We start from the raw sequence: 24242 nt of genomic DNA, 5'->3' as shown, positions 1-24242 counted from the left end.
GCAGACAAAAAAGACCACGTGTTGTGTGATTCCGTTGATATGAAATGTCCAGAATAAGGAAATCCCTAGAGACAGAAAGTAGATTACTGGTTACCAGGGGTTTGGGAAGGGGAGTAGAGAATGACTTAATGTGTATGAGATTTATTTTAGGGGTGATGAAAATGTTCTGGAATTGGACAGTGGTGATGGTTGTACAACTTCATAAATATACTAAAACTAATTAAATTATATAGTTTATATTTATTTATTTATTTTTGAGAGAGATTCTCCTTGTGTTGCCCAGGCTGGAGTGCAGTGATGTGATCTCGGCTTACTCTAGCCTCTGCCTCCTGGGTTCAAGCGATTCTCCTGCCTCAGCCTCCCAAGTAGCTGAGACTACAGACATGTGCCACCATGTTTGGCTAATTTTGTTTTTTTTTTGAGACGGAGTCTCGCTTTTTCACCCAGGCTGGAGTGCAGCGGTGCGATCTCTGCTCACTGCAAGCTCTGCCTCCTGGGTTCACGCCATTCTCCTGCCTCAGCCTCCCAAGTATCTGGGACTACAGGCGCATGCCACCACGCTTGGCTAATTTTTGTATTTTTAGTAGAGATGGGGTTTTACCATGTTGGCCAGTTTGTTCTTGAACTCCTGAGCTCAGGTGATCTGCCCTCCTCGGCCTCCCAAAGTCCTGGGATTACAGGCGTGAGCTACCACACCCGGGCAAATAATACACTTCAAAAGAATGAATTTTATGTTATATGAGCTGTATCTCAATGGAAAAAATATTTTAAAGGGGAAAAATATTGAAAGTTCATGTTTTTGATAAAAAAAAGTTCATTGGATGTGGCTTGAATTTAAGGTGCACAGGGTTGTAGATGCCACAGACCCATGACCCAGAACAGCTGAGAGGCAGTGAATAGTGGCTCTTCAAGTCTGCAATAAGAAAATGGCCTCCAATTAGGGGAACATCACACACCGGGGACTGTTGTGGGGTGGGGGGAGGGGGGAGGGATAGCATTAGGTGATATACCTAATGCTAAATGACGAGTTAATGGGTGCAGCACACCAACATGGCACATGTATACATATGTAACAAACCTGCATGTTGTGCACATGTACCCTAAAACTTAAAGTATAATAATAATAATAATAATAAAAGAAAATGGCCTCCAATTAAACTACACTGCAAACAAGGGGAAAGAAACAGAATGGAAAGAGTAAAAAAGTTGGAGAATTTGTGGCGGAAAAAGTAGTAGATTGATGTGTAGTGAAAGGGAAAGTGGACTATTTCCTCAAGTGGAAGGGATTTACAGATGCTACAGACCTACAGATGGAAGAACGTCATGATACAATGCTTGGTTACCTGAAGAAAATTTAAATTCTCCAGAGTTAATAGAAGCATTTCTTAATTCCCAAATTAAGTAAAGAAAAGGAATTACAAAATACTTTATCTCACAGTAAATCTGATGAGACCAAATCAAAGAAGGAAAGAGATGGCTGCTGAGAAACCAAGAGGGCTTGCTAGAGGTCTTAATCCTGAAAGAATAATTGGTGCCACCGACAGCAGTGGAGAATCGATGTTTCTCATGAGATGGAAAGACTCAAATGAGGCCAACTTGATGCTGGCAAAAGAGACAAGTGTGAAGTGTCCTTAAATTGTAATTGCTTTTTATGAAGAAAGACTAACTTGGCATTCTCGTCCAGAAGATGATGTTAGTAATTGTTCACATTGTTTTTTATATATATATACATATATATATTTATATTTATATATTTATATGTTTATATATATTTATATTTATATATATTTATATGTTTATATATTTATATTTATATATATTTATATATTTATATATTTATATATCTATATATATTTTTATATATTTATATATATTTATATATTTATATATATTTATATATTTATATATTTTTATATATTTATATATTTATATATATTTATATATTTATATATATTTGTATATTTATATATTTATATATATTTGTATATTTATATATTTATATTTATTTATTTATATATTTATATTTATATATTTATATATTTATTTATATATATTTATATTTATATATTATATATATTTATTTATATATATTTATATATATAAATATATATAAATATTTATATATTTATATATTTGTATAGATTTATATAGATGTATATATACTTATATATTTATATAGATTTATATATACTTATATATTTATATATTTATATATTTATATATACTTATATATGTATATATTTATATATATACTTATATATTTATATATTTATATATATTTATATATTTATATATGTATATATGTTTATATATTTATATATGTATATATGTTTATATATATTTATATATGCATATATGTATATGTGTATATATATTTATATATTTATATATGTATATATGTTTATATGTATTTATATATGTATATATGTATATATGTATATATATTTATATATTTATATATATTTTTATATATTTATATATTTATATATATTTACATATATATTTATATATATTTACATATATATGTAGATTTACATATATATTTATATATATTTATATAGATATATTTATACAAAATCTGGGTATTGGTTTTTTATTTACTAGTGTGAAGAAATAACTACATTCTAATGAAAATCAAGTTTGATATGTTCATTTTGAAATGGTATTGGGAGAATTGTTGGGTTTGTTGTTTTTTTTCATCAATAGCACTGGTTACTTTGAACAAAGAAACGAAAGCTCTCTGTAGTTGCTTCCTTTATCAGTAAAGAACATTCAATACCATGGTATATTATTTCCTCTGCAGTAAGGAACAGATTTTCTAAATGTTGGGGAAAATTCTCATAGTCATTAATCATAACTTGGCTTCTCATAAGCCTAAGGATCATTCTGGTTGTTTTGTTTTTGTGTACGTATATATAAAATGCACATGTAAATAGTTGTCTTTCTTTTTTTTTTTAAACAATTGCCAAAACAAAAGTCACAAGTAAGCCCATGTTTATAATATGCCATCATTCTGAGCAATATAAGAGAAAAATCACTTCCAGGTAAATTGAAAATTTTCCTGAAGCCATGTGTATCAAGTGAAATAAATGATTCTAATTAATCAGACAATTTAAATTGATAATTTAAAAGCATTTATGTCTAAAAATGCAATGGTTTGTTAGCAAAATTCCTTAAAGAAAAATTTTATTGTTGCCAACAACCCAGCAGCCTCCCTATCCAGGTGAGGAAACTAGGAAAATCCTGGTACGTTTTAATTAAACAAGACAGTTAAATGGGCATTTAAAAAGATTCTTTTAGTGAGCCATTTCTTTTCTTTCTTTTTTTTTTTTTTGAACTTTCATTTTCGGTTCGGGGGGGTACTTTTGCAGGTTTATTATATAGGTAAACTGCATGTCACAGGGGTTTTGTGTGAAGATCATTTCATCACCTGGGTAATACGTATAGTACCTGATAAGTGTTTTTTCTGATCCTCTCCCTCCTTACATCCTCCACCCTCAAGTAGGCCCTAGTGTCTGTTGTTTCCCTCCTTGTATCCAAGTATTCTAGTTGTGTAGCCCTCACTTACAGGTAAGAACATGTAAGTTGAAATCCCTGTTGCTACATTGACCAAAAGGTCATGATTCATGGACTATCTAAGACGTTGCTCACGGAAACTAATCAGATGGTTAGAGATGTTGGTAGTTTAGGACCTGCAGCTGTAAATGAGTGAACAAAGTCTTGTAATCTAAAGCAGCAGTCCCCAGCCTTTTTGGCACCAGGGACTGGTTTTGTGCAAGATGATTTTTCCACAGATGGTGGGGTATAGTTGGGGGTGGGAGAAGAGGATGGTTTTGGGCTGAAACTGTTCCACCTGAGATTGCCAGGCATTAGTTGGATTCTCAAGAGTGGCAACGTAGATCCTAGATCCCTCACATGCGTAGTTCACAACAGGGTTGCACTCCTATAAGAATCTAATGCTGCTGCTTATCTGACAGGAGGCGGAGCTCAGGCAGTGATGCTCGCTGTCCTCTGCACACCTCCTACTGTGAGGCCTGCTTCCTAACAGGCCACAGACCAGCACCTGTCCACAGCTGGGGGGTTGGGGACCCCTGATCTAAACTATTGACTCGCATGTTTTTTCTTTACCTCAACTTATTCCTTACATGTAGGCTCAGTCTTTTCAGTATTTGTTTTACTGGTTCAGCAGAAGCCAGGAAAAACAACTTTGTATTAATCAGAATGTTATCCAACTGTATATTGTTCATTATTTAAAATACTGGTGAACGATGGTCAATAAATAGTTTTATATTCCTTTAAAAAATTCAGACACTTTCAAAGAATGTGATAAAAAGTAAATCTCTTTCTACAAAATCAACTACTAAAACACTTTTTTTGTGAGTCTTGCTAGTAATGTATATGTATAATGCCAGTTTTTTCCCTTTTAAATATAAATGTAGGTACACTGTACATTCTGTTCAGCAACTTGCTTTCTTCACCGAACAATGTATCTTAGTCATCTTTCCCTAATAGTATCTGCGTGGCAGTTTAATTTTTTTAACAACTCATACTAATAGATGGTTAAATGTATTTTAGTTCATTTTGCAATTGAAAACAAGGCTTGGAGACCATTCTTTTACATACATGTTTGTGAATCAGTGGGGTTGTATCTATAGGATGATTTCCTTGTTAAGAAATTTCTTGTTTGAAGGAACTGTACATGTTATTTATTTGGATATATTTTAATTTTATTTAAATTTTAAATATATTAAAAAATCAAAAGGTACAAAATGTATACATCAAGAGTCTATTATTCTACTCTGTCCATTAGGCACCAAGGAATGAATGTTACTAATATCTTACGTTTTTTTCTGCAAATATTTTATGATGTAGAAGTAAAAGCGTATATGTTTAAGATGTGCTAGCTTATTGGTATGCATTTGGATTTTGAAAGCTATTGCTAACTTAAACCCCAGAAATGTTGCCTGAACACTGGGTTTATTATCTCCTTCTTAAGTATTTTTTGGTACATAGAGAATCAAGAACTTTCCAGATTATTTAAGTTGGCCTAAATTTTAAACCCATTTGAAAAAATTGCAGTGTCAGTTGGGCCTTAGAAATCTTCAGCTTTGTTTGTAATTTGGTGGGTGCTTGTTGTTACAATGGTCTCATTGGCTCTGGTGCATAGAGATTTCAGAGGCTCAGGAACTCACCAGAGCTGGGCAGCAGCAGAACCCAAGTCTAGATATGGTTAGCTCCTGAAATTGAAGGAGTGAGGTTGGATCATTGCATCTGTCTCGGTTAGAAGCTACACTCAAACTGGTTTAGGCAGGAAAGAGAATTTATTGTCTCATGTGACTGAAGACTCCAGAGTTTGGTTCAGGTGCTTGCTTCAAAGCTGTCTTCATGAGTCTCTCTTGCCTTTTACTCCGTTGTGTGAAGAAATAACTATGTTCTAATGAAAATCAAGTTTGATATGTTCATTTTGAAAGTGGTGTTGGGAGAGTTGTTGGGTTTGTTTGTTTTCATCAGTAGCGGTTTGTGGTTATTTCTTCTTTCTGTTAGTTTCGTTTTTAGACAGGCTGTCTTTCAGTTAAGGCCACCAGAACCTTCAGGCTTACTTTCTGCCAATTTGTCAGTCTCAGTCAAAGAGGATACCTCCTCCCAATAGTTCAGTACAAGTCCTCCTAGTGTGTCTTAGTGACCTGACTTTGGTCACATGTCCTCCCTATGAACCAATCAGTCACTAGAGCCAGAAGAATGGAATGATCTGATTGGCAAGGCCCTGGCCAGCATTTAGCCTCTGGAAGAGGGTATGGGACAGAGCTAGAAGAACAGAATGATCTGAATGGGCAGATCCTGGTTAAGTGTTAGCCCCTGGACCTGGGCGTTGGTGAAATGGTAGAGAATGTGGTTGTCACAGGGGTGTGTGTCAGTCCGTCTGGTGTTCACACCATCAAATCTGGTAAGGCTGAGAGAGAGGAGGTGCTGTCTCAAAGGAAAACTGGGTGGTTCTTAGAAAAAGGGAGAATGGATACTGACCAGACAAAAACATAAGTCTTATTTGTTGGTGGTTTTCAAATTTTGCTTCCTTATCCCCCCTTAAAGAGTTTTGAAAACCTGTGTACCTCTCTGCATGTATTTAAGTTGACATCTGGAATTTTGTATAATTTTGTACACATGGATATTTAAAAATAAAACTGTTATTTCACTTCTTTACTTGTATTTAATAGAATGGAAATGATGTCCTCCCAACATTTCTGTGATTGTAAGGCTCTAAGCGTTACTTTTTTTCTGGATTGAATTATTCCTAATTATCAATATGGAGCTTATCAAAACAACATAAATATAGTGAAATTTCTATAATTGTTAAACATAAAAATAAAATTCTGGGGGGAAGTAGGTAGGGGATGGATTATGTAGTGCCTTTTAAAAGACGTTTTGCAGGTATCAGTTAGTTTTAATTGTCCTTTGGGTTGATACCCTGGAGGTTAGGAGTTTTTACCCCCTTTGGGGCAGTATACTATAGTTATGCTGTGTCACCATACACTTAGTGGCTTGAAACAACACCCATTTATTATACGTCAGTAGAGTGACATGATGTGACTGAGTTTTCTGCTCAGTGTCTTGCAAGGCTGAAGGTGTTGGCTTTGGCTATGTTCTCATCTGGAGTTCTGGGCCTGCTTTTAAGCTCACATGGTTGTGGAAGAATCCAGTTCTTTGCCATTGTTGGATTGAGATCCCAGCTTCTCTGCCAGTTATTAGCTAGAGGCTGCTCTGGTTATTAGCCAGAGGCTGCTCTTGACTTCTGCAGGCCACACACATTCCTTGTCCTGCCTCTTGTATCTTCAAAACCAGCAGAGGAGAATTTCTTGTGCATCAAATCCCTCTCATACTCTGAATCTCTGACCTCTAGAACTTTGACTGTTAGGACTCATGTGATTAGGTCAGGCCTCTCTGGATAATCTCCCTATATTAAGATAAACTGATTTGGGACTTTTGCTTCATTTGCAAAGTTTCATCACAGCAGCACCTAGGCTAGTATTTGATTGAATAACTGGGAAAAAGTGTGGATGCACAGCAGGTCAGAAATCTTGGGGGCTTAGAATTCTGCCTACCACAGTGAGATTCTCGATGGGTGGGAAATATGACTTAATTCTTTTTTTTTTTTGGTAAAGTGGGAGAAGTGCAGTTGCCTTCTCAGGAGGTGAATTTTAGGAAAGCTTACATGTGGAAGTTGGAGATTAGGCATTGAGTCATTTAACTCTCTGTGCCCATTTAAGTCTTTGTGTACCCCCAGGGATATACCTGTTTCATTCCGCAAACAGTTGCATCTGTGACCACAGACATACGTTGATGCTTGGCAAATGGATACATCAGAGCAGCAAATGGAGTTGGCATCCAGGGAGTTGGGGCTAGGAGGGTGGTAACAGTGACAACAAAACAGCCCCTGATGCCAAAGCAATCACCGCTTTCATGTCCTGTCTCCAGGCAGACTTTTCTCCTGGAAGAATATTTTGTTTCCTCTCTAGGGAATAAAGAAATCTGAAGTCACAGCTTGATGTTATCCTTACAGCTGTAACTGTTGCTTAGTAACCAGATTCCCCCTCTCCTTGCTTGTTACCAAGGAGAGGGGAGAAAGGTAGAGAGGAGCGCACTTCTGAACCTCTTGAAAGCTATTGTCCTTCCCACTCTACAAAGAACTCCTTGCTTCAGGGAGTTGGGTGGACTACCTGAGGCTAGCAGTGCAGGCTCCACAAACAGAAGACCCTAGTCCTCTTGCCCTGGGCTGCTTGGGAGGAGACTGAGAAGAAGAGCACTCATGGGGACATCTTATGGAAGGAACCATGACAAACCCCCCTTCTCATTTTGGCCTGCCCTAGGACAAACAGAGGATGTGCAGATGCTCCTGCGCTTTGGGGCAGATCCCACTTTGCTGGATCGACAGTCTCGGTCTGTTGTGGATGTCCTGAAGAGGAATAAGAACTTCAAAGCCATCGAGAAAATCAACAGTCACTTGGAAAAGCTAGCTACGTGTTCTAAGGACCTATCAGGTACAGCTTCCAGTGTATTAACTTTTGGGGGGGATAAAACTGGTTCTGTGACATTAGATACAAATCAGTTTATCTCTTTTTGGTATATATATATACACACACACACATATATATGGAAGTGAGACCTACCAATCTTTGGAAAACTTGTTTGCTTTTTTTTTTTTTTTAAAGGTAGAATGAGATAGCTCTTATTTAGAGAGATGCTATGACATTCTGGGAACTTTTTCAAGTCCACCTTTGGACAGTGTGGGTGATTTTTTTTTTCCCATGCATGCACACAGCAAAAAAAGGAAAAAAATTAGACAGAATATGAGATAACAAAATCAAGTCTATTCCTTAGAAACAATTATGGCCAACAATTTAAAATACACATACATCTCTATTTCTTGGTTTATCAATTTTGGACAGCATCTGCTGACAAGACTGCGTAAAAGATGAAGTGCTTGGCTGTGTCAGTCCTATTTGTTGGGTTTTGTTTAGTAATGCTATGTGTATCATTTATATTCTATTTCTTAACTCTAAGTTTTTCATGCTGCATCTACAGATTGATTCTAAAAATTGCAAATTAGTGAATGACATTTGCATGGTAGTATAATTATGTAAATGTTACTCTTTCTACAACTAGTAACATGGGCAGCCCTATAGAAAGGATTCGCCAAATGTCCTGAAAACTTTGCTTTTTAAATGTGATACTCTTTAAGCATCTCAGTTTAATGAAACATGTATATATTTTTATACTTCTTGTAGTTCTTGCACTCATACATGACTCCTATGGCTACTGTTATCCACACAGATTTCCTCCTTGATATGTTGGAGTACTTGGTCAAGTAAGTTTTTCATGGAGGAGGCATAGATAGTAGACTTACAGAATTTTTGAAAATGTCTTTCTTTTACCCTCATATTGATGGATAATTTGTCTGAATATAGGCATTGTATTTCATCAATAGTAAGTTACACTCCCCCCTGCCTCCCAGCAATTTTAACATCTTTGAAATGAGAATGTGTTTTATAATCAGTGACATGTCATAGTTTAATGGCAGTCTTTTCTGGTATGTTCATCGATATCTATGGTATCTTAGTTTTATGAAATATACTGTAAAACCTTGTTCCTCACAATGTATAAATTATTTCATTATCTTCTAGCTCCCATTGCTACTGACAGAAGTCTGATGTCAGTCTCATTTTTTCCCCCTCTAGAATTTTCTCTGTGCTCGGAGTCCTGAAATTTCCCTATTATGTATCTAGATATGGGTCCTTCCTCATTCTTCTGGCTTGGCACCTGTTGGCCCCTTGCATTCTGTTTTCTTAGCTCAGGGGAATTATCTTCTATTATTTTGTTCCCATCCAAGTCTCTTTTCTCTTTGCCACTGCTATTAAATGGATGAGCTTCTTGAATTTATAATATATGTCTCTGTACCTTTCCCTACTAGTCTCTATCTCCTTTTCTCTTCCCAGATCTTTAAATTCATCTAAAGCTTCTCCTTTTATAATTTATCTTGTTCATTGCTGCATTTTTTAACTTGGAAAATTATAGTTTTAATTTCTAGAACTCTTTTGATTGTTTCTTATCTATAGCAGCTTATTCATGTTTTATATTTGCCACATCTTCTTGAATTGCATTTAAAAAAGCAAATAATTTTTTAAAAAAAATTTTCTCCTTTCTTCTCTGAATTATTAATGTTACTTTTGGGGTTAGTTGACTCATTTTCTTTTTTTTTGAGATGAAGTCTCGCTCTGTTGCCCAGGCTGGGGTGCAGTGATGCGATCTCAGCTCATTGCAACCTCCCATCTCCCAGGTTCAAGTGATTCTCCTGCCTCAGCCTCCCAAGTCATTGGGATTACAGGCATGTACCACCACACCTGGCTACTTTTTGTATTTTTAGTAGAGACTGGATTTCATCATGTTGGCCAGGCTGATCTCGAACTCCTGACTTCAAGTGATCTACCTGCCTTGGCCTCCCAAAGTGCTGGGATTATAGGCATGAGCCACCATGCCCAGCCTGACTCATTTCTTGCTTCTCTTTTGTGCTATTCCTTTTCCCTAATTATCTTCTGATCTTTGGATGGTTTGTATGTATGACTGAAGGACTAGATTGATGAATACTTAATAGTTGGTAAGCATTTATTTCCTGCAGTTATTTAAATGTGCTTCCCTAGAAACACTTCCTCTCTTGAATGTGCAAGTGGGCAGCAAATTGCAGGCAACCTGTAGAGGGCATGTGTTGGGGTGGGAGATAGTTTGTCAGGCTGCAGATTATTGCAATTGCCAGAGTGAGAAAAGTTTTATGTGAGGGAGACTGAAGCTGCTTTTTAAACACTTCTCCCTTGACTCCATTTCCCCATTTATGTTTTAATTTTTATTTATTTATTTTAAAGATGTCATTTCTATGAGACTGTGAGAACAAGGAGAGAGGGGTAGAGCCCTCTTTTTATTTTTTTCCTTTTCATGGGTGTTCTTTTAAAGCTTTGACATATCATGTTTAGTTTTTAAATGACCTCATGTTTTTAGGAATACTAATTTCTTCTGTGAGGTTGTATAATGAGTAGGTCATTGTGGAATGCTTTTTGAGAGCTTGTGCATATCATCTCAGTTTCAGAATGGTTTCCATGATTTGAGAAACTCCAAGTAGCCAAACAGCTCAGTGAATTTTCAGGCTTTAAAATAATGGCAAATGATGAGTTCATGTCCTTTGTAGGGACATGGATGAAACTGGAAACCATCATTCTCAGTAAACTATCGCAAGAACAAAAAACCAAACACCGCATATTCTCACTCATAGGTGGGAATTGAACAATGAGATCACATGGACACAGGAAGGGGAATATCACACTCTGGGGACTGTGGTGGGGAGGGGGGAGGGGGGAGGGATACCATTGGGAGATATACCTAATGCTAGATGACGAGTTAGTGGGTGCAGCGCACCAGCATGGCACATGTATACATATGTAACTAACCTGCACAATGTGCACATGTACCCTAAAACTTAAAGTATAATAAAAAAAAAAAGAAAAAGAAAAAAAAATAATGGCAAAAGAAGAACCACTGGTTAGTGGTAGAAAATGGCTGACTTGTTTGCTATATATATATATATATATATATATATTTTTTTTTTTTTTTTTTTTTTTTTTTAAGAGACGGGGTTTCACTCTTGTCACCCAGGCTGGAGTGCAGTGGCACGATCTTGGCTCACTGCAACCTCCGCCTCCCGGGTTCAAGCGTTTCTCCTGCCTCAGCCTCCTGAGTAGCTGGGATTACAGGTGTGCACCACCACACCCAGCTAATTTTTGTATTATTAGTAGGGACGGGGTTTCAGCGTGTTGGCCAGGCTGGTCTTGATCTGCTGACCTCAGGTGATCGCCCACCTTCGCCTCCCAAAGTGCTGGGATTACAGATGTGAGCCACTGCACTCAGCCTGCAAATTTTATATTTTATTAATTTTAATCTCAGTTCTTAGAATACTGTGTATGTTCTATTTAGTGTTAAAGTCTTTGGCCTAAGTCATTCATGTTGGTTTAGTTTTTAAGGTTTTAGGTTTTTTTTTTTTTTTTTTTTTTTTAGTTTCCTTGTATAATACAATCCTTGAATATCTGTTAATCCTAAAAGTGCCTTGTCTTCTGAGGCAAGGTTCTTGCTCTCGCTTCTCTTCTCTTCCTTCACCAGTTAAATGTGACCTGGGTTTGGAACCAAGAGAAGAGACTCAGTAGAATCTCAGTGTGTCCCCTTTTCACTCATTAGAATTCACCTGTACTTGCTTGGCAGAAAAGCATGCATGAGAGGACTGTGCATCGTTCCAAGCTTGCCATTTGGCTTACCAGGTAGCCTGTGATGGTAGTGGATGCAGTCAAGCCTAAAGCCTTCCATACTCAATGGTAAACTTGTTGGATGTTTGATTTCTGTAAAGTTTTCCAGACCATTGGTCACAAAGATTTTCTTGCCATGCTAGAGGAATATTGAAAGACTATAGAGAAACATGAGTGAAAGGAACTAGTAAAAAAAAAATCTGTAAAGAGGAGAAGTTAATCAGGAAGGGCTGGCAAGGTGGAGTTGTATATTTCCCAAAGTATTCTAGGCAGTGGAACTCTCTCTCTCTCTCTTTTTTTTTTTTTTTGAAACAGAGTTTTGCCCTTGTTGCCCAGGCTGGAGTGCAATGGCAGAATCTCTGCTCACTGCAACCTCCGTCTCCCGGGTCCAAGTGATTCTCCTGCCTCAGCCTCCCACGTAGCTGGGATTACAGGCATGCATCACCATGCCCGGCTAATTTTGTATTTTTTGTAGAGATGGGGTTTCACTGTGTTGGTCAGACTGGTCTCCAAATCCTGACCTCAGGTGATCCACTCCCTTCAGCCTCCTAAAGTGCTGTGATTATAGGCGTGAGCCACCACTCCTGGCGCAGCAGTAGAACTTGTGGAGAAGCCTAAATAAAGCCTATGGGAACTCTATAGGTGATGATCTTTGCATGAAATGATATATTGAATATCACTCTTCCTTTATACATCCAAAGAGTTGTATAGAGTTACATGCATACATTTTGTTTCTAAGATTTTACTGATGGCACAAAGTTTAAAACCTAAGGTGGGGCTGGGGGATCTTTCTAGACTAGGTCCGTGAAGTATAATTTTCCTAGATGATGGAAATGTTCTACACCTATTCTGTCTGATATGATAGCCACTCGTCACATGTGACTGTTGAGCAGTTGAAATGTGTGTGGCTCATGCATCTGAAGAACCAGAAATTTCATTTTATTTAATTAACTGTAATTTTATGTAAGTTAGTGGCCATGTATGGGATAATGTAGGTTTAGACTTTAGCTCCCAGAAGGTGTTTCTATCCAGAAAGTAGTTGAAGAGACTGGGAGAATCAAAGGAGGAGGCCCAGGGCCATGGGAATGAAGGAGGATGTACTTTGCTTTTATGGACCTTAATCCTTCCCCATGCTAATCCATTAAAGGGACAGATGGAAGCATTGTCTTTAGGAAGAGCTGCTGCTAGGGAGCTGTATCTGTGCCTAACATTTGTTTTTTGCATCTATGGTCCTGAGCACAATATTAGGATATGAGTTGTTTTACATCCAGATGAATGAACATTCCAATTTACAGACCACGATGAAAGATACTTTCTCCCTTGACTCTTCCTCAAGTTTGCTGTACCCCATTTTGCTGATAACAGTGGTCCTTATCTCTTAGGATGGGGCTGCTTTTGGCATCTAGGTGAGAAATAAAGGGTCTTGCTAAAGATTTCTGCTGTTCTCTAAACCAGTGTTTCTCCATCTTAACATGTACATGAATCATTTGGGAGCCTGCTAAAATGCACATTTTGATTCAGCAAGTTCAGGGCAGGATCTGAGATTCTGTATTTCTCACTAGCTGCCAGGGCAAGCCAGGGACCACTTTGAGGAGCAAGGCTTTAGTCCTAAATAGTCAAGATTACAGAATGGTCTTTATCCAGTTTTCATAGCCACCACCAGATGGCAGCATGTCCACTTTCTCTACCTGCTGTTGCTGCTCAGCTCTTTCCTTGGGACCAAGAAGCGCAAGATTGGAGCCTTTGTTTTTCTCACAGTTGTTTGTGATCTTCTCTCTGATTTACTAGTTCTTGGCCTTTTCGAGTCAGCTTACATCAGGACTCTGAATCCTTATCTTTCTGGTCCTCCAGTGGGGAGCCAGCTGCTTTCTGCTGTGCTCAGCACCAGGACAGTGCCTGTTTTCAGTAAATGCAGGCGTAGGGTATTGACTTAAAGGATGTCTGTCATACTTCTTCGTTTTTATAAAACCAATCTTTTTATATACTTAGAAAATTTATGAAATGTAGAAAAGAAACTATTAATTATCTGTAATCGTACCTGCCAGAAAAAAATTAATGTGTTTGTGATTTGGTCATTTAGTCTTATTCCATGCATTTTTAGTTATATATTTATATTTTCTTTTATAAAATGCGATGAGAATGTAAATTTAAATTGATAAAAATGTATGTAATAAAACCTAACACTTTTGCTTTTTAAACCTTATAAAAAGATTTTGGACAAAAATGAAATCTCCTTTTGAAATAATTTATTTCTATTTTCTATTACTTCTGACTATGGTTGCAACTTCAGAAGAGCTTTTTAATTTTTAATTTCAAATCTGTGTATATACACAGTAAGTCATCACTTAACATTATTAACAGGTTCTTGGAAACTGACTTTAAGCAAAATGATGTATAACAAAACCAGTTTTACCATAGGTTAATTGATAACAAACAAGAGTTAAGTTCCTAAGGCATAGTTTTGGTCACAGAAACATCACCAGACTTCTAAATAAAGATCTAATATTAAACATGGAAATAAATGTGAGCTATATATACATTTAAGAAAGGTTAATACAAACAAGTAAGATAATTATTTACCGAGTTATTCCAGTTAAGTGTTGAAGGTGGCCAGTTTATTCTGGCAGCTTAGGGAGCCAAGTGGGAGCCAGCCCTCCACAGGATTCCATTCAATTGCAGGGCTCACTCACACACACCCACACTCACTCAGACTGCGACAACTGAGACATGTCAGTTCACCTATCGTACACATCTTTGGGGTGTGGGAGGAAACCTGAGTACTTAGAGAAAATCCATGCAAAGATGGGAAGAACATGCAAACTCCACACAGTGTCCCCGGTGGGGACCAAATTTGTTTTCTCATCGATGTTATAATGAAACTCTGTTGAAAGGCATGTTATTTGAGGACCTGCTGTATTTGCTAAATGTGATCATTGTTGAAAATTTGTAAAAGTATAGTTTTATATAAAAGCAAATTTATTGTAATTGCATGTTAGCACATTTTTATTCAGTCTTTTGTTGTTCAGTACTTACGTAGTCATCTTTTAAAAAACTCTTGATTATAATGCATAAGCAACTTTGTTTCCTGATGTTTCTTTTGACTCTTTAAGCTTATAGGAAATTTAGAAACAAAATCAGAAAAGATCAGTGAAGTAAACAAGTCACCCACAGCCCTCCTGCCAAGGGATACCATTTGTCAGTATTTAGCAACTTTCCATCTGTATCATTCTTTGATTTCTTTCCTGATGTTTGAATCTTTCGCTCATCTATAACTGCCTTCTTAACAAGTCTGAACCATGTAATCATGTATTTATTATGCAGCTGCATCTAATTGTGTCTTTTGTTGAGCTTAGTATGTTTCTGTTCATTTTCATGTGAGTTTTTTACTAAACTTACTTTCCTGGGGGAAGAATGATGTTTTTGCAAAGATTCTATCAGGCAGACAAGCAGCAAGTTTCCATCAGCTTGATAGTGAAGGAAGTTTCTCTTTTACCAAAGGTCCTATTTTTTTTTTTTTTGTACTGTGAGTTTTCATCCTTTTTTGTGTGTCTTCATAGGTATTTTAGGATGAAGATGGGAGGGGAAAGTCCAGGGATGCTAGCCAGATATTGCTTTACTACACACAATTTCAGTCTCAGTGAGCTTCCAGCCAGGGTGATGTGGGTCTTTCTTTGCCAAATGATTATCATTTTCTGTTCTCTGGAGGATGATGCTATAGTGGATCTTCCTTCTGCCTGGCACCTGAACATCTCTTGATTAGAGTGGGCAATGAGTGTTTGCCCCGGAAGTGGATGTGTGTATGTTTCTGGTGTTCTGGCTTGATTTATTGAAGTGTGATTTAGATGTGTGTCAGAAGGTGTGGCAGATGTTGGAGAGCTCTATCTGGATTCCCCTGGATCCCTTTCACCATTTCTGAGTACCCCCTGACATTGGTGTGTGTGCAGTTTGAAAAGTCAGCACCCAAGGCCTGTTTTCAAGGGAGTGTCTTTGGACTTATAGCGGCTGTTTTGCTCGTGCTTCTTTTTAAACCAGAAATGTCTGGGAATTTATATTGTCCAAAGGCAGCCTGCAGCTAGTGACTGATAGATGCGAGAATATGAAAGCTCATTTCCTTTGCCTTGCACAGGGACCACTCTGAAGTGTGACTCACACTCCAGAGCCTTCCTGTGGGATCAGGCTGAGACCACCCTCTGTGGGACTTTGCCTGAGTGCATACCTGGGTTTGGCTTCCCCTCTCACCCTTACTCTGCTTCCCCCACTCCCCTACTGGTCTTCCTCCTTAATAAACTACTTGTGCACAAATCTGGTGTCTGCTGCCAGGGAACCTGACTGAAGCATGCTTTTAATTTTTTTCCTGTTTTCAAATAGGCTGTCTCTTTTAAAGTATTCCCACTCTGGTAGAACATAACATTGAACATTCATTCATTTCTTCACAACCATGATAGTGCTACTCTGGGCCAGGCTCTTTTCACTTGGTGTGAAAATAAATGTCCAGTTCTGCTCTCTTATCTGTTCAGTAAGATTCCATTTTAATTAACAATACTTTTTGATACCTAATAAAAAAATTTGTCATTTTTTCCAACACTTCATCAGTGACTCTTTCTTTCTCTCTTTCTTTCTTTCTTTCTTTCTTTCTTTTTTTCTTTCTGTCTCTCTCTCTCTCTTTCTCTTTCTTTCTTTCTTTCTTTCTTTCTTTCTTTCTCTCTCTCTCTCTCTCTCTGTCTCTCTCTCTCTCTTTTTTTTCTTTTGAGACAGGGTCTTGCTCTGTTGCCCAGGCTGGAGTGCAGTGGTGTAATCATTACTCATTGCCGCCTCAACCTCCTGGGCTCAAGCAATCCTCCTGCCTCAGCCTCCTGAGTAGCTGGGACCACAGGCATGTGCCATTACACCTGGCTAATTTTTGTATTTTATTTGTATATATGAATGTGTCTATATATATGTATGTGTGTGTGTACATATGTATGTTTTGTAGAGACTGGGTTTTGCCATGTTGCTCAGGCTGGTCTTGAACTCCTGAGCTCAAGCAATCCACCCGTTTCAGCCTCCCAAACTGCTGGGATTACAGGAGTGAGCCACCGCACCCAGCCAGTGGGTGTTTTCTCATCATGACTACTTCATCAAATAAGTTGAATGAAAAAGATATTGCCTTCCCTTCCTTGGCCAGAGAGGTGGCTCATTACTTGGCCTTTTCCACTTGCAAATAAGACATAAAAGTTTGGGTGGCTGACATGTAGTTGGATGTTGCCATCGTGCTAAGCCATCTTTCTGCTGTCACTCCCTAAATTGTTATATCAGTTATTTATTACTGCATAACAAAATATTCTAATTTTCGTGGCTTAAAACAACAAGCATGCTGGGTGTGATGGCTCACGCCTGTAATCCCAGCACTTTGGGAGGCCGAGGCGAGTGGATTATGAGGTCAGGAGTTCAAGACCAGCCTGGCCAATATAGTGAAACCCCGTCTCTACTAAAATTACAAAAATTAGCCAGGCGCGGTGGCAGGTGCCTGTAATCCCAGCTACTCGGGAGGCAGAGGCAGGAGAATTGCTTGAACCTTGGCGGCAGAGGTTGCAGTAAGTGGAGATCATGCCACTGCACTCCAGCCTGGGCGATAGAGTAAGACTCCGTCTCAAAAAAAACACAAAAAAACAAAAAAACCCCAAAAACCAACAAGCGTTTATTTGGCTCCTGATCCTACAGGTCAGCAATTTAGTCTGGGCTGTTCTTATGGCCTTAATTGAACTTACTCAAGTGTCTGCAGTCTTTGCTGATGTTGGCTGGTTTCTTTCACATCTATATGGTCTCAGTTTGGACAGCTAGGCCGATTCCTTCCTGTTCTATGTTGTCTCTTATCTCTCAGTAGGCTAGCCTGACTTGTTTACATGATGAAGGCCACAGCCTCAAGAAAGTCAGCAGAAGTATACAAGGCTTCTTGAGGCCCAGGCTTAGAAAGGGCACAAAAATCACATCTACTGCATTCTATTTGTCATAGCAAGTCATGAAGCTAGTCCAGAATCAGGGGAGGGTGGAGGGGAAAGAGGCTCCACTTCTTGATGAGAGGAGCAGCAAAGTCACACTGCACAGCATGTGAGTATGTGGAGGGTTGGAGAATTGTGGTTATTTTTGCAATCTGTAACAGCTGCAATTTCTGTATTCAGAAGCATTACCTGGTGCTGTTTTGTAGGATTCAGCAATGGTGATGGACCCACTAGTGAAAACGACATTTTCAGGAAGGTCTTGGAGCAGCTGGTGAAGTATATGAACTCAGGAAACCGGTTATTGCATAAAAACTTTCTGAAGCAGGAAGTAGTTCAGAGGTTCTTGCGTCTCCTTTCTACTCTGCAAGGTAATTTTTTCCACAATGTTCAATTATGTTAAAAATGATTTATGTTCATTAAAATTCTTTTCTAATATCTGTTCAGAAATTAATTTTAAAAAATAAAAATAATGTATCTTCATGTAAAACATTCAGACAGCACAGAGCATTCTTTGGTGTAAAATCCATTACATACCCCTGAACTTCAACCCCTAAATCCCATCCCCAGAAACAACCTGTTACTAGCTTGTTATGTGTCCTTCTAGAATTACTCTTTGCATATACAGTCATTTAAAAAATACTATAGATATTTCTCTCTTCTGTAGATACTGGCTAATGTGGAGTATAAAGTTATTGTAGAATTGAATGTTCTTCCTTTTCATTATGGGGAAATCAGGAAACTTCCTGAAAAGAACTTTAGATGACAAAAATTTAAATAATTTGGGAAGATTCTAGAAATTCTAAGTAGGTAAAATATAATATTTTTAAAATGGACACTTCATAAGGCTGGGATGTCTCCATTTTACAAAGAGTGCAAGAAGGCATGGCCAGAGAAACCTAAAATACTCAGGGTGTGCAGCAGATGATAGTATTTAAGGCTTGGAGTTTAGCATTCAAGTCTTGTTTCCAACATACCAGATCTGTGACCTTAGGCCAATTAATTAACCTCTTTAAGCTTCAGTTTCTTCATCCCCTTGCCTTGGGTAGGGAACTAACCTTGTGAGATAATGAATATAGAACAATTAGTCTAATGTCCTGCACATAAAATGCTAGTACTCGTTAGCTGTTAGGATGGGTTGAGATGAAGCTAGGTTGTCAGCCTTTCTTTCTTAGGTATCAGTGAGTCAAAGATAACCAGCATACCTGTTCACACACTCTAGGATGGGGCCATTTTGTATGGGATCTATTAGATGTAGATATTCTGTACAAACCACATCTAGGGAGCCTTTGGTTTTTGGACTTAATGTCATTTGATCTGTGGCCCATGAAGACTGTCCTCATTTTTACTTAGGGTTGTGAAAATAAAACCTTATTTAATGGTATTTGGTAAAAATCTCATAAAAGCCCATTCGATGGGAATGCTGCTTTTCCAATGTCCTTTGTGTCTTATGGCCTGTGTTCCTGTGCCTCCTTTTTTTCTCTGTAGGGTATTGTGAGTGTTGGTGTGGGTTCTTCTTTCTCTCACTTTGGCTTGGTTACTTTCCTCTTTCCTCTTATTCCTTACTCTTTGTACCTTTCTTGAAGGTCTCTCCCTCAACTGTCTTCCAGAGCTGAGTGGGTCTCTAAACCACCCAACCTTTTTAACTTTTTTCTGTCTTCACTTTTCCTTTTTTTTTCCTCTTTGTATCCTTAACTGCCCGTAGGGTAGGCTATTTATAGCTCTTCCTATTGAAAATGACAGACCCGAATGGGCTAAAAATTGGCAAAAAAGTGACTTTTTTTGACTCTCCTAATAAAAGTGCCAGGCTGGCTTCAAGTACAGCTGGCTTCAGGGAGCTCACCAATGTCACTATGACCCATTGTCTCCCATCTTTCAACTGAGCTCTCTGCTAGTTGGCTTCCATCTCAGACTCTCTGTGGAGATGACATTGAAGTCTCTAATCTCTGACTTGTCCCACATTTCTGGACTTGTGGACCCGTCTGTCTCTCTCTTTTCAGTGGTTCGAACAAATGTCCTAGGCTTCACTTTGGATCATGATGTATACCTCTGTAGCTGAATGTGATCAGAAGGATGGAGATTCTTGATTGGCTTAGGTCCAAATCACATGCTACCCTATCTCATCCATACGTCAACAGAGAGTGCCAGAAGGTGGGAGAGGGCTGATACCAGATGATGAGTGAATAGATTCCGGGGACAAAAATTGCAAATGCCGATTTAAATAGTTTGCCTTTTACACTTTTATTCTGATTCCTGTTAAAATAAGATGATAGACTAGCCTATATTTAATTTCTTCTTATTTTAAAATGAACATTTTAAATATTAAAATGAATATTCATTTTAAGAAAACTTGGAAAAAGATGGGAAGCAGAAACTAGCAAATGCAAATCAAGTTGCTCTTATTTAGGTAATCCTTGATTTTTCTCCCCTTCTGCTCTTCCTCCCTGCTTTCTTAGTGGTAGGGTTGCCAGACAAAATACAGAATTCCCTGTTGAATTTAAATTTCAGATAAGCAATGAATAATTTTTTAGTATAAATATGTCCCTAAATATTGCATATATATACTTATACAAAAATTTATTTGTTGTTCATCTAAAATTCAAATTTAATTGGCATCCTATGTTTTTATTTGCTAAATCTGACCATCTACTTGCTGAAGATCTGTTAAAATGTTTTCTACTCTTGGCCGGGTGCAGTGGCTCACGCCTGTAATCTCAGCACTTTGGGAGGCTGAGGTGGGCAGATCACGAGGTCAGGAGATCGAGACCATCCTGGCTAACATAGTGAAACCCTGTATCTACTAAAAATACAAAAAAGTAGCCGGATGTTGTGGCGGGCGCCTGTAGTCCCAGCTACTCAGGAGGCTGAGGCAGGAGAATGGCGTGAATCCAGGAGGTGGAGCTTGCAGTGAGCCGAGGTCGCGCCACTGTATTCCAGCCTGGGCGACAGAGTGAGACTCCATCTCAAAAAAAAAAAAAAGTTTTCTACTCTTAAGATTCACCAACAGTATGAAGTGGGATAATTTTTATCCTGTCTTTAGACATCAAAGATCAGATGGAAACATTTATTTATCATGATAAAAAATCAAGAATTAAGGGATAAGCCATCCTCTCATGGTTACCTTACGGCTCTTGACGTTTTAATTGTTCTGTAGTATCTCTCTGTGTTTCAGTATTTATTAGGAAAGGACACTCTTAATATCATGCAAAATTTAAGTCAGGCTTTTGCCCTTCTGATCTCAGCAGAATACTCTGAATTCAAGTATTCTGCGTTAAGACACAGTCATCATTCTTCTGTCTCCTGGGCCAGGGTCTGTACTCTTCATAGGGTATTTCTGATCTTCCCATGAAGTCTCAAGGTCATTACACTGATGTTCATGAGTGGTTAAGCAACATGCCCCAAATAATCAACTACTTGTTTATATAATCCGTGTTAATTATATATGGATGTTGGGTTGTGATTGGGGAAAGAAGAGAAATCATATGAACGTTTTTGGAATGTGTCTTACTCTTATTTTTGAAAGAAATTCCTCCTGACCTGGTCTGTGATATTAATCAAGACTGTGCCACCACCGTCTTCAAATTCTTATTGGAAAAACAGAGATGGCCTGAGGTGCTTCTGCTGCTGACCCGCAAAGTAAGTGGAGAACCACCGCTTGGGGATTGCCTCATCAAAGACTGCAATTTCTCAGACCTCGACATCTGTACCATCATCCCCCATCTCAGCACCTGGGACCAGCGGAAGAAACAGCTTCTGGGCTGCCTGATAGACAGTGGAGGTGAGAGTGACTGGATGCTAAGCGTTGGAGACTTGTCCACATTCTCCACGTGATGGAGTCCAGGCCACTGCCTGCCTTTCCCTTGCTTTTGGAGGTACCATGAAGTTCACCCTCATTGCCTACCCTGTATATTCTTGTTTTGAAACAGTGATGGAGGTTACTGCCCTGTAAGTGAGTGCCCTTGAGGATCTCTGCATTTTTGTGAATTCCAGTTACTACCTTTCTCTTTTGTATGGGAAACATCAGGTGTTCTCTTTTGTATGGGAAACATCAGGTGTGTGAAGGGTCCTTGGCTCAGGTTTAGCCTACAGCAGTCATTTCCTCCCGACCTCTGGCTAGACTTCGACTTGCAGTGGATATACTGTGTGGATCCTTATCTACTCCTGTGACATTCTTTTCTGATCAACAGATTGGGATTCAAGATGCTTGTTTTTAAAGAAACGGTCAAGTAATTGGTGGGTGGAAGCATCTGCTGCTTTAATGAGAACTATCATGCATGGCTGGGTGTGTGTCTGGAGTGTGCAGACATCTTGCTGAATTGGCTTTTATTTCCAAGCTGATTTAGAAACACCAACCTCCTCCTACCTCTGTCCCTCACACCTCCACTAATGCCAGTACTAACTGTGTGGCATTGGACATGCCATTTATGACTTCATTTCCTCATTGGTAAAATGGGAATAAATAGGCCCCCTTTTATAGGGTTGTTTTGGATATTAAATAAGTTAATGTGTGCAGGCTTTTAGAAGAGTACCTTGGCTATGTAGTTCTCTGCTTGCTTCGTGCTGTGTGAGGAATTGTCTTTCACGAGAAAAAACATTATGTGTTATCAATAACACATAATATGTAAGATATAACAGTGACACACAAGACATTGTGTGTTATCAATAACACATAATATGTAAGATATAACAGTAACACACAAGACATTGTGTGTTATCAATAGCACATTGATCCTTAGCCCTCAAAATGCCACACACCTTGCAGAGCATTTAGGTGTTGGCTCCATCCACAGCTTTCAGGAGGTAGGTGGGGTGGCTTCTATAATTTATTTTTTTAAACTCCTTCCTTAAGTGGAGTGTTACTTTCTTTGCCTGAAAACCACAGCTGTCATGGAATTCCTGTTTTATTTCTTGATTCGGCAAGCACTTATAGAGCACATCTCAGGATCAGGTGCTAGGAACCAAGCCCACAGAGGTGAGTGCGCAGCTGCTGGAAGTGTGTGGAGGACTGCAGATCTATAATGGGTGGGTCTGCCTTCTGGTGGAGGTTGGGGAACTTTGATGCAGAGGAGCTGTGTGGACTGAACTAAAAAGAAGGTGATTTCCGGTGGAGAGATGTCAGGGAAGATGGCAGTTGAGAATAGGAGCTCAGTAGAAGCAAGGGATGTGGCATGTTCTCACTCATAAGTGGCTGTTGAACAATGAAAACACATGGACAGAGGGAGGGCACATCACACACCAGGGCCTGTCAGGAGGTGGGGGGTTAGCAGAGGGATAGCATTAGGAGAAATACCTAATGTAGGTGACAGGTTGATGGGTGCAGCAAACCACCATGACACGTGTATACCTATGTAACAAACCTGCACGTTCTGCACATGTATCCCAGAACTTAAAGTATTAAAAAAAAAAAAAAAGAAGCAAGGGATGTAGAAAGTGTCCTCACACTGACTGTGTCAGGTATGATGTTAGGTGGGTGTTAGGGTTTCAGTTCTCATGCCCTGTCCTCATGCCAGGACAGTGGGAATGGTGGGAACTATGCTCCTGTGGTGGGGAGCTGGAGAGGAGGCGGGGGCGAGGCCCCCAGACAGGGTGCTTGAAGGAGCTGGGCTTTCACTTTGTGGCTACTGGCAGAAGCCTTTGCCTCCCAGAATGGGTGCTGGTAGGAGGATCTTGGAAGTTAGGTAAACATTAGCTCTTCCCTTGCAACTGAATAACTGAAGCATTCCTTCTCTCGTCAGGCGAGCCAGGCTGTGCCTACTCACATTGCGCTTCCCTTCTCTCCTCTCCCAGCCTTGCCTGATGGTCTTCAGGAGAGCCAGGAGAGGCCAGTTGTCACGTGCCTGAAACATGAGGACTTCGAGTTGGCTTTCCTTCTCTTGACCAAGGGCGCAGACCCCCGTGCTATTTCTCTCACGGAAGGTGATACTCCTTTGCATGCAGCACTCCACATCTTTCTAGAGATTAAAGGTAAGCCCTTGTTTTTTAAGCAGCCGTTTCCTTGAGGAGGAAGCTGGATATTAGAACTGATGCTATGTTTTCTGGACTTTCCTTTTGTGTAAACCAGTGATCTGAAAAAGGCCCATTTCTTGGCCAGGCCTGCCCATGTCACCTGGCCCCTCACTTGTAGCATAATGGGAAGAAGTGACCACCATGGTGAATGGTCAGGGTGGGTTGATGGAGGATTCTTAAGTTCCAGAGTTGGCTGTTGGTAGCTGAAAAATACTTTCCATTTATTTATATCATTTTCAAGGGTCTGCATATGAAGGATCTTGCTAGAATCTTATATGGTCATTTCAGGAACTACCATGACATTTGGGCTGGATAATTCTTTGTTGTAAGGCACTGTTCTGTGCATTGTAGGATATTTAGCAGCATCCCTGGCTTCCACCTACTAGCTGCCAGTGACACTCCCCTAGCTGTGACAATAAAAAATGTC

The 24242-nt window shown here is 38.9% G+C and overlaps 1 protein-coding gene and 1 pseudogene across 1 annotated transcript in view; both read left to right on the top strand.

The window, feature by feature from the left end:
* Positions 1-24242, top strand: part of TRANK1 (tetratricopeptide repeat and ankyrin repeat containing 1) — a 118529-nt gene that overhangs the window by 63121 nt on the left and 31166 nt on the right. Inside the window, exons 9-12 of the mRNA XM_009445153.5 lie at positions 7863-8033; positions 18019-18180; positions 21333-21587; positions 23597-23773. Coding sequence (XP_009443428.3) covers positions 7863-8033; positions 18019-18180; positions 21333-21587; positions 23597-23773 — 765 coding nt within the window. The remainder of the gene's footprint in view (positions 1-7862; positions 8034-18018; positions 18181-21332; positions 21588-23596; positions 23774-24242) is intronic.
* On the top strand, positions 1143-7336 carry LOC107970421 (chromobox protein homolog 3-like; annotated as a pseudogene).

This window comes from Pan troglodytes, chromosome 2 (assembly GCF_028858775.2).
Source record: "Pan troglodytes isolate AG18354 chromosome 2, NHGRI_mPanTro3-v2.0_pri, whole genome shotgun sequence".
Lineage (NCBI taxonomy): Eukaryota > Metazoa > Chordata > Mammalia > Primates > Hominidae > Pan > Pan troglodytes.
This window is presented reverse-complemented; position numbering and strand designations above follow the sequence as displayed.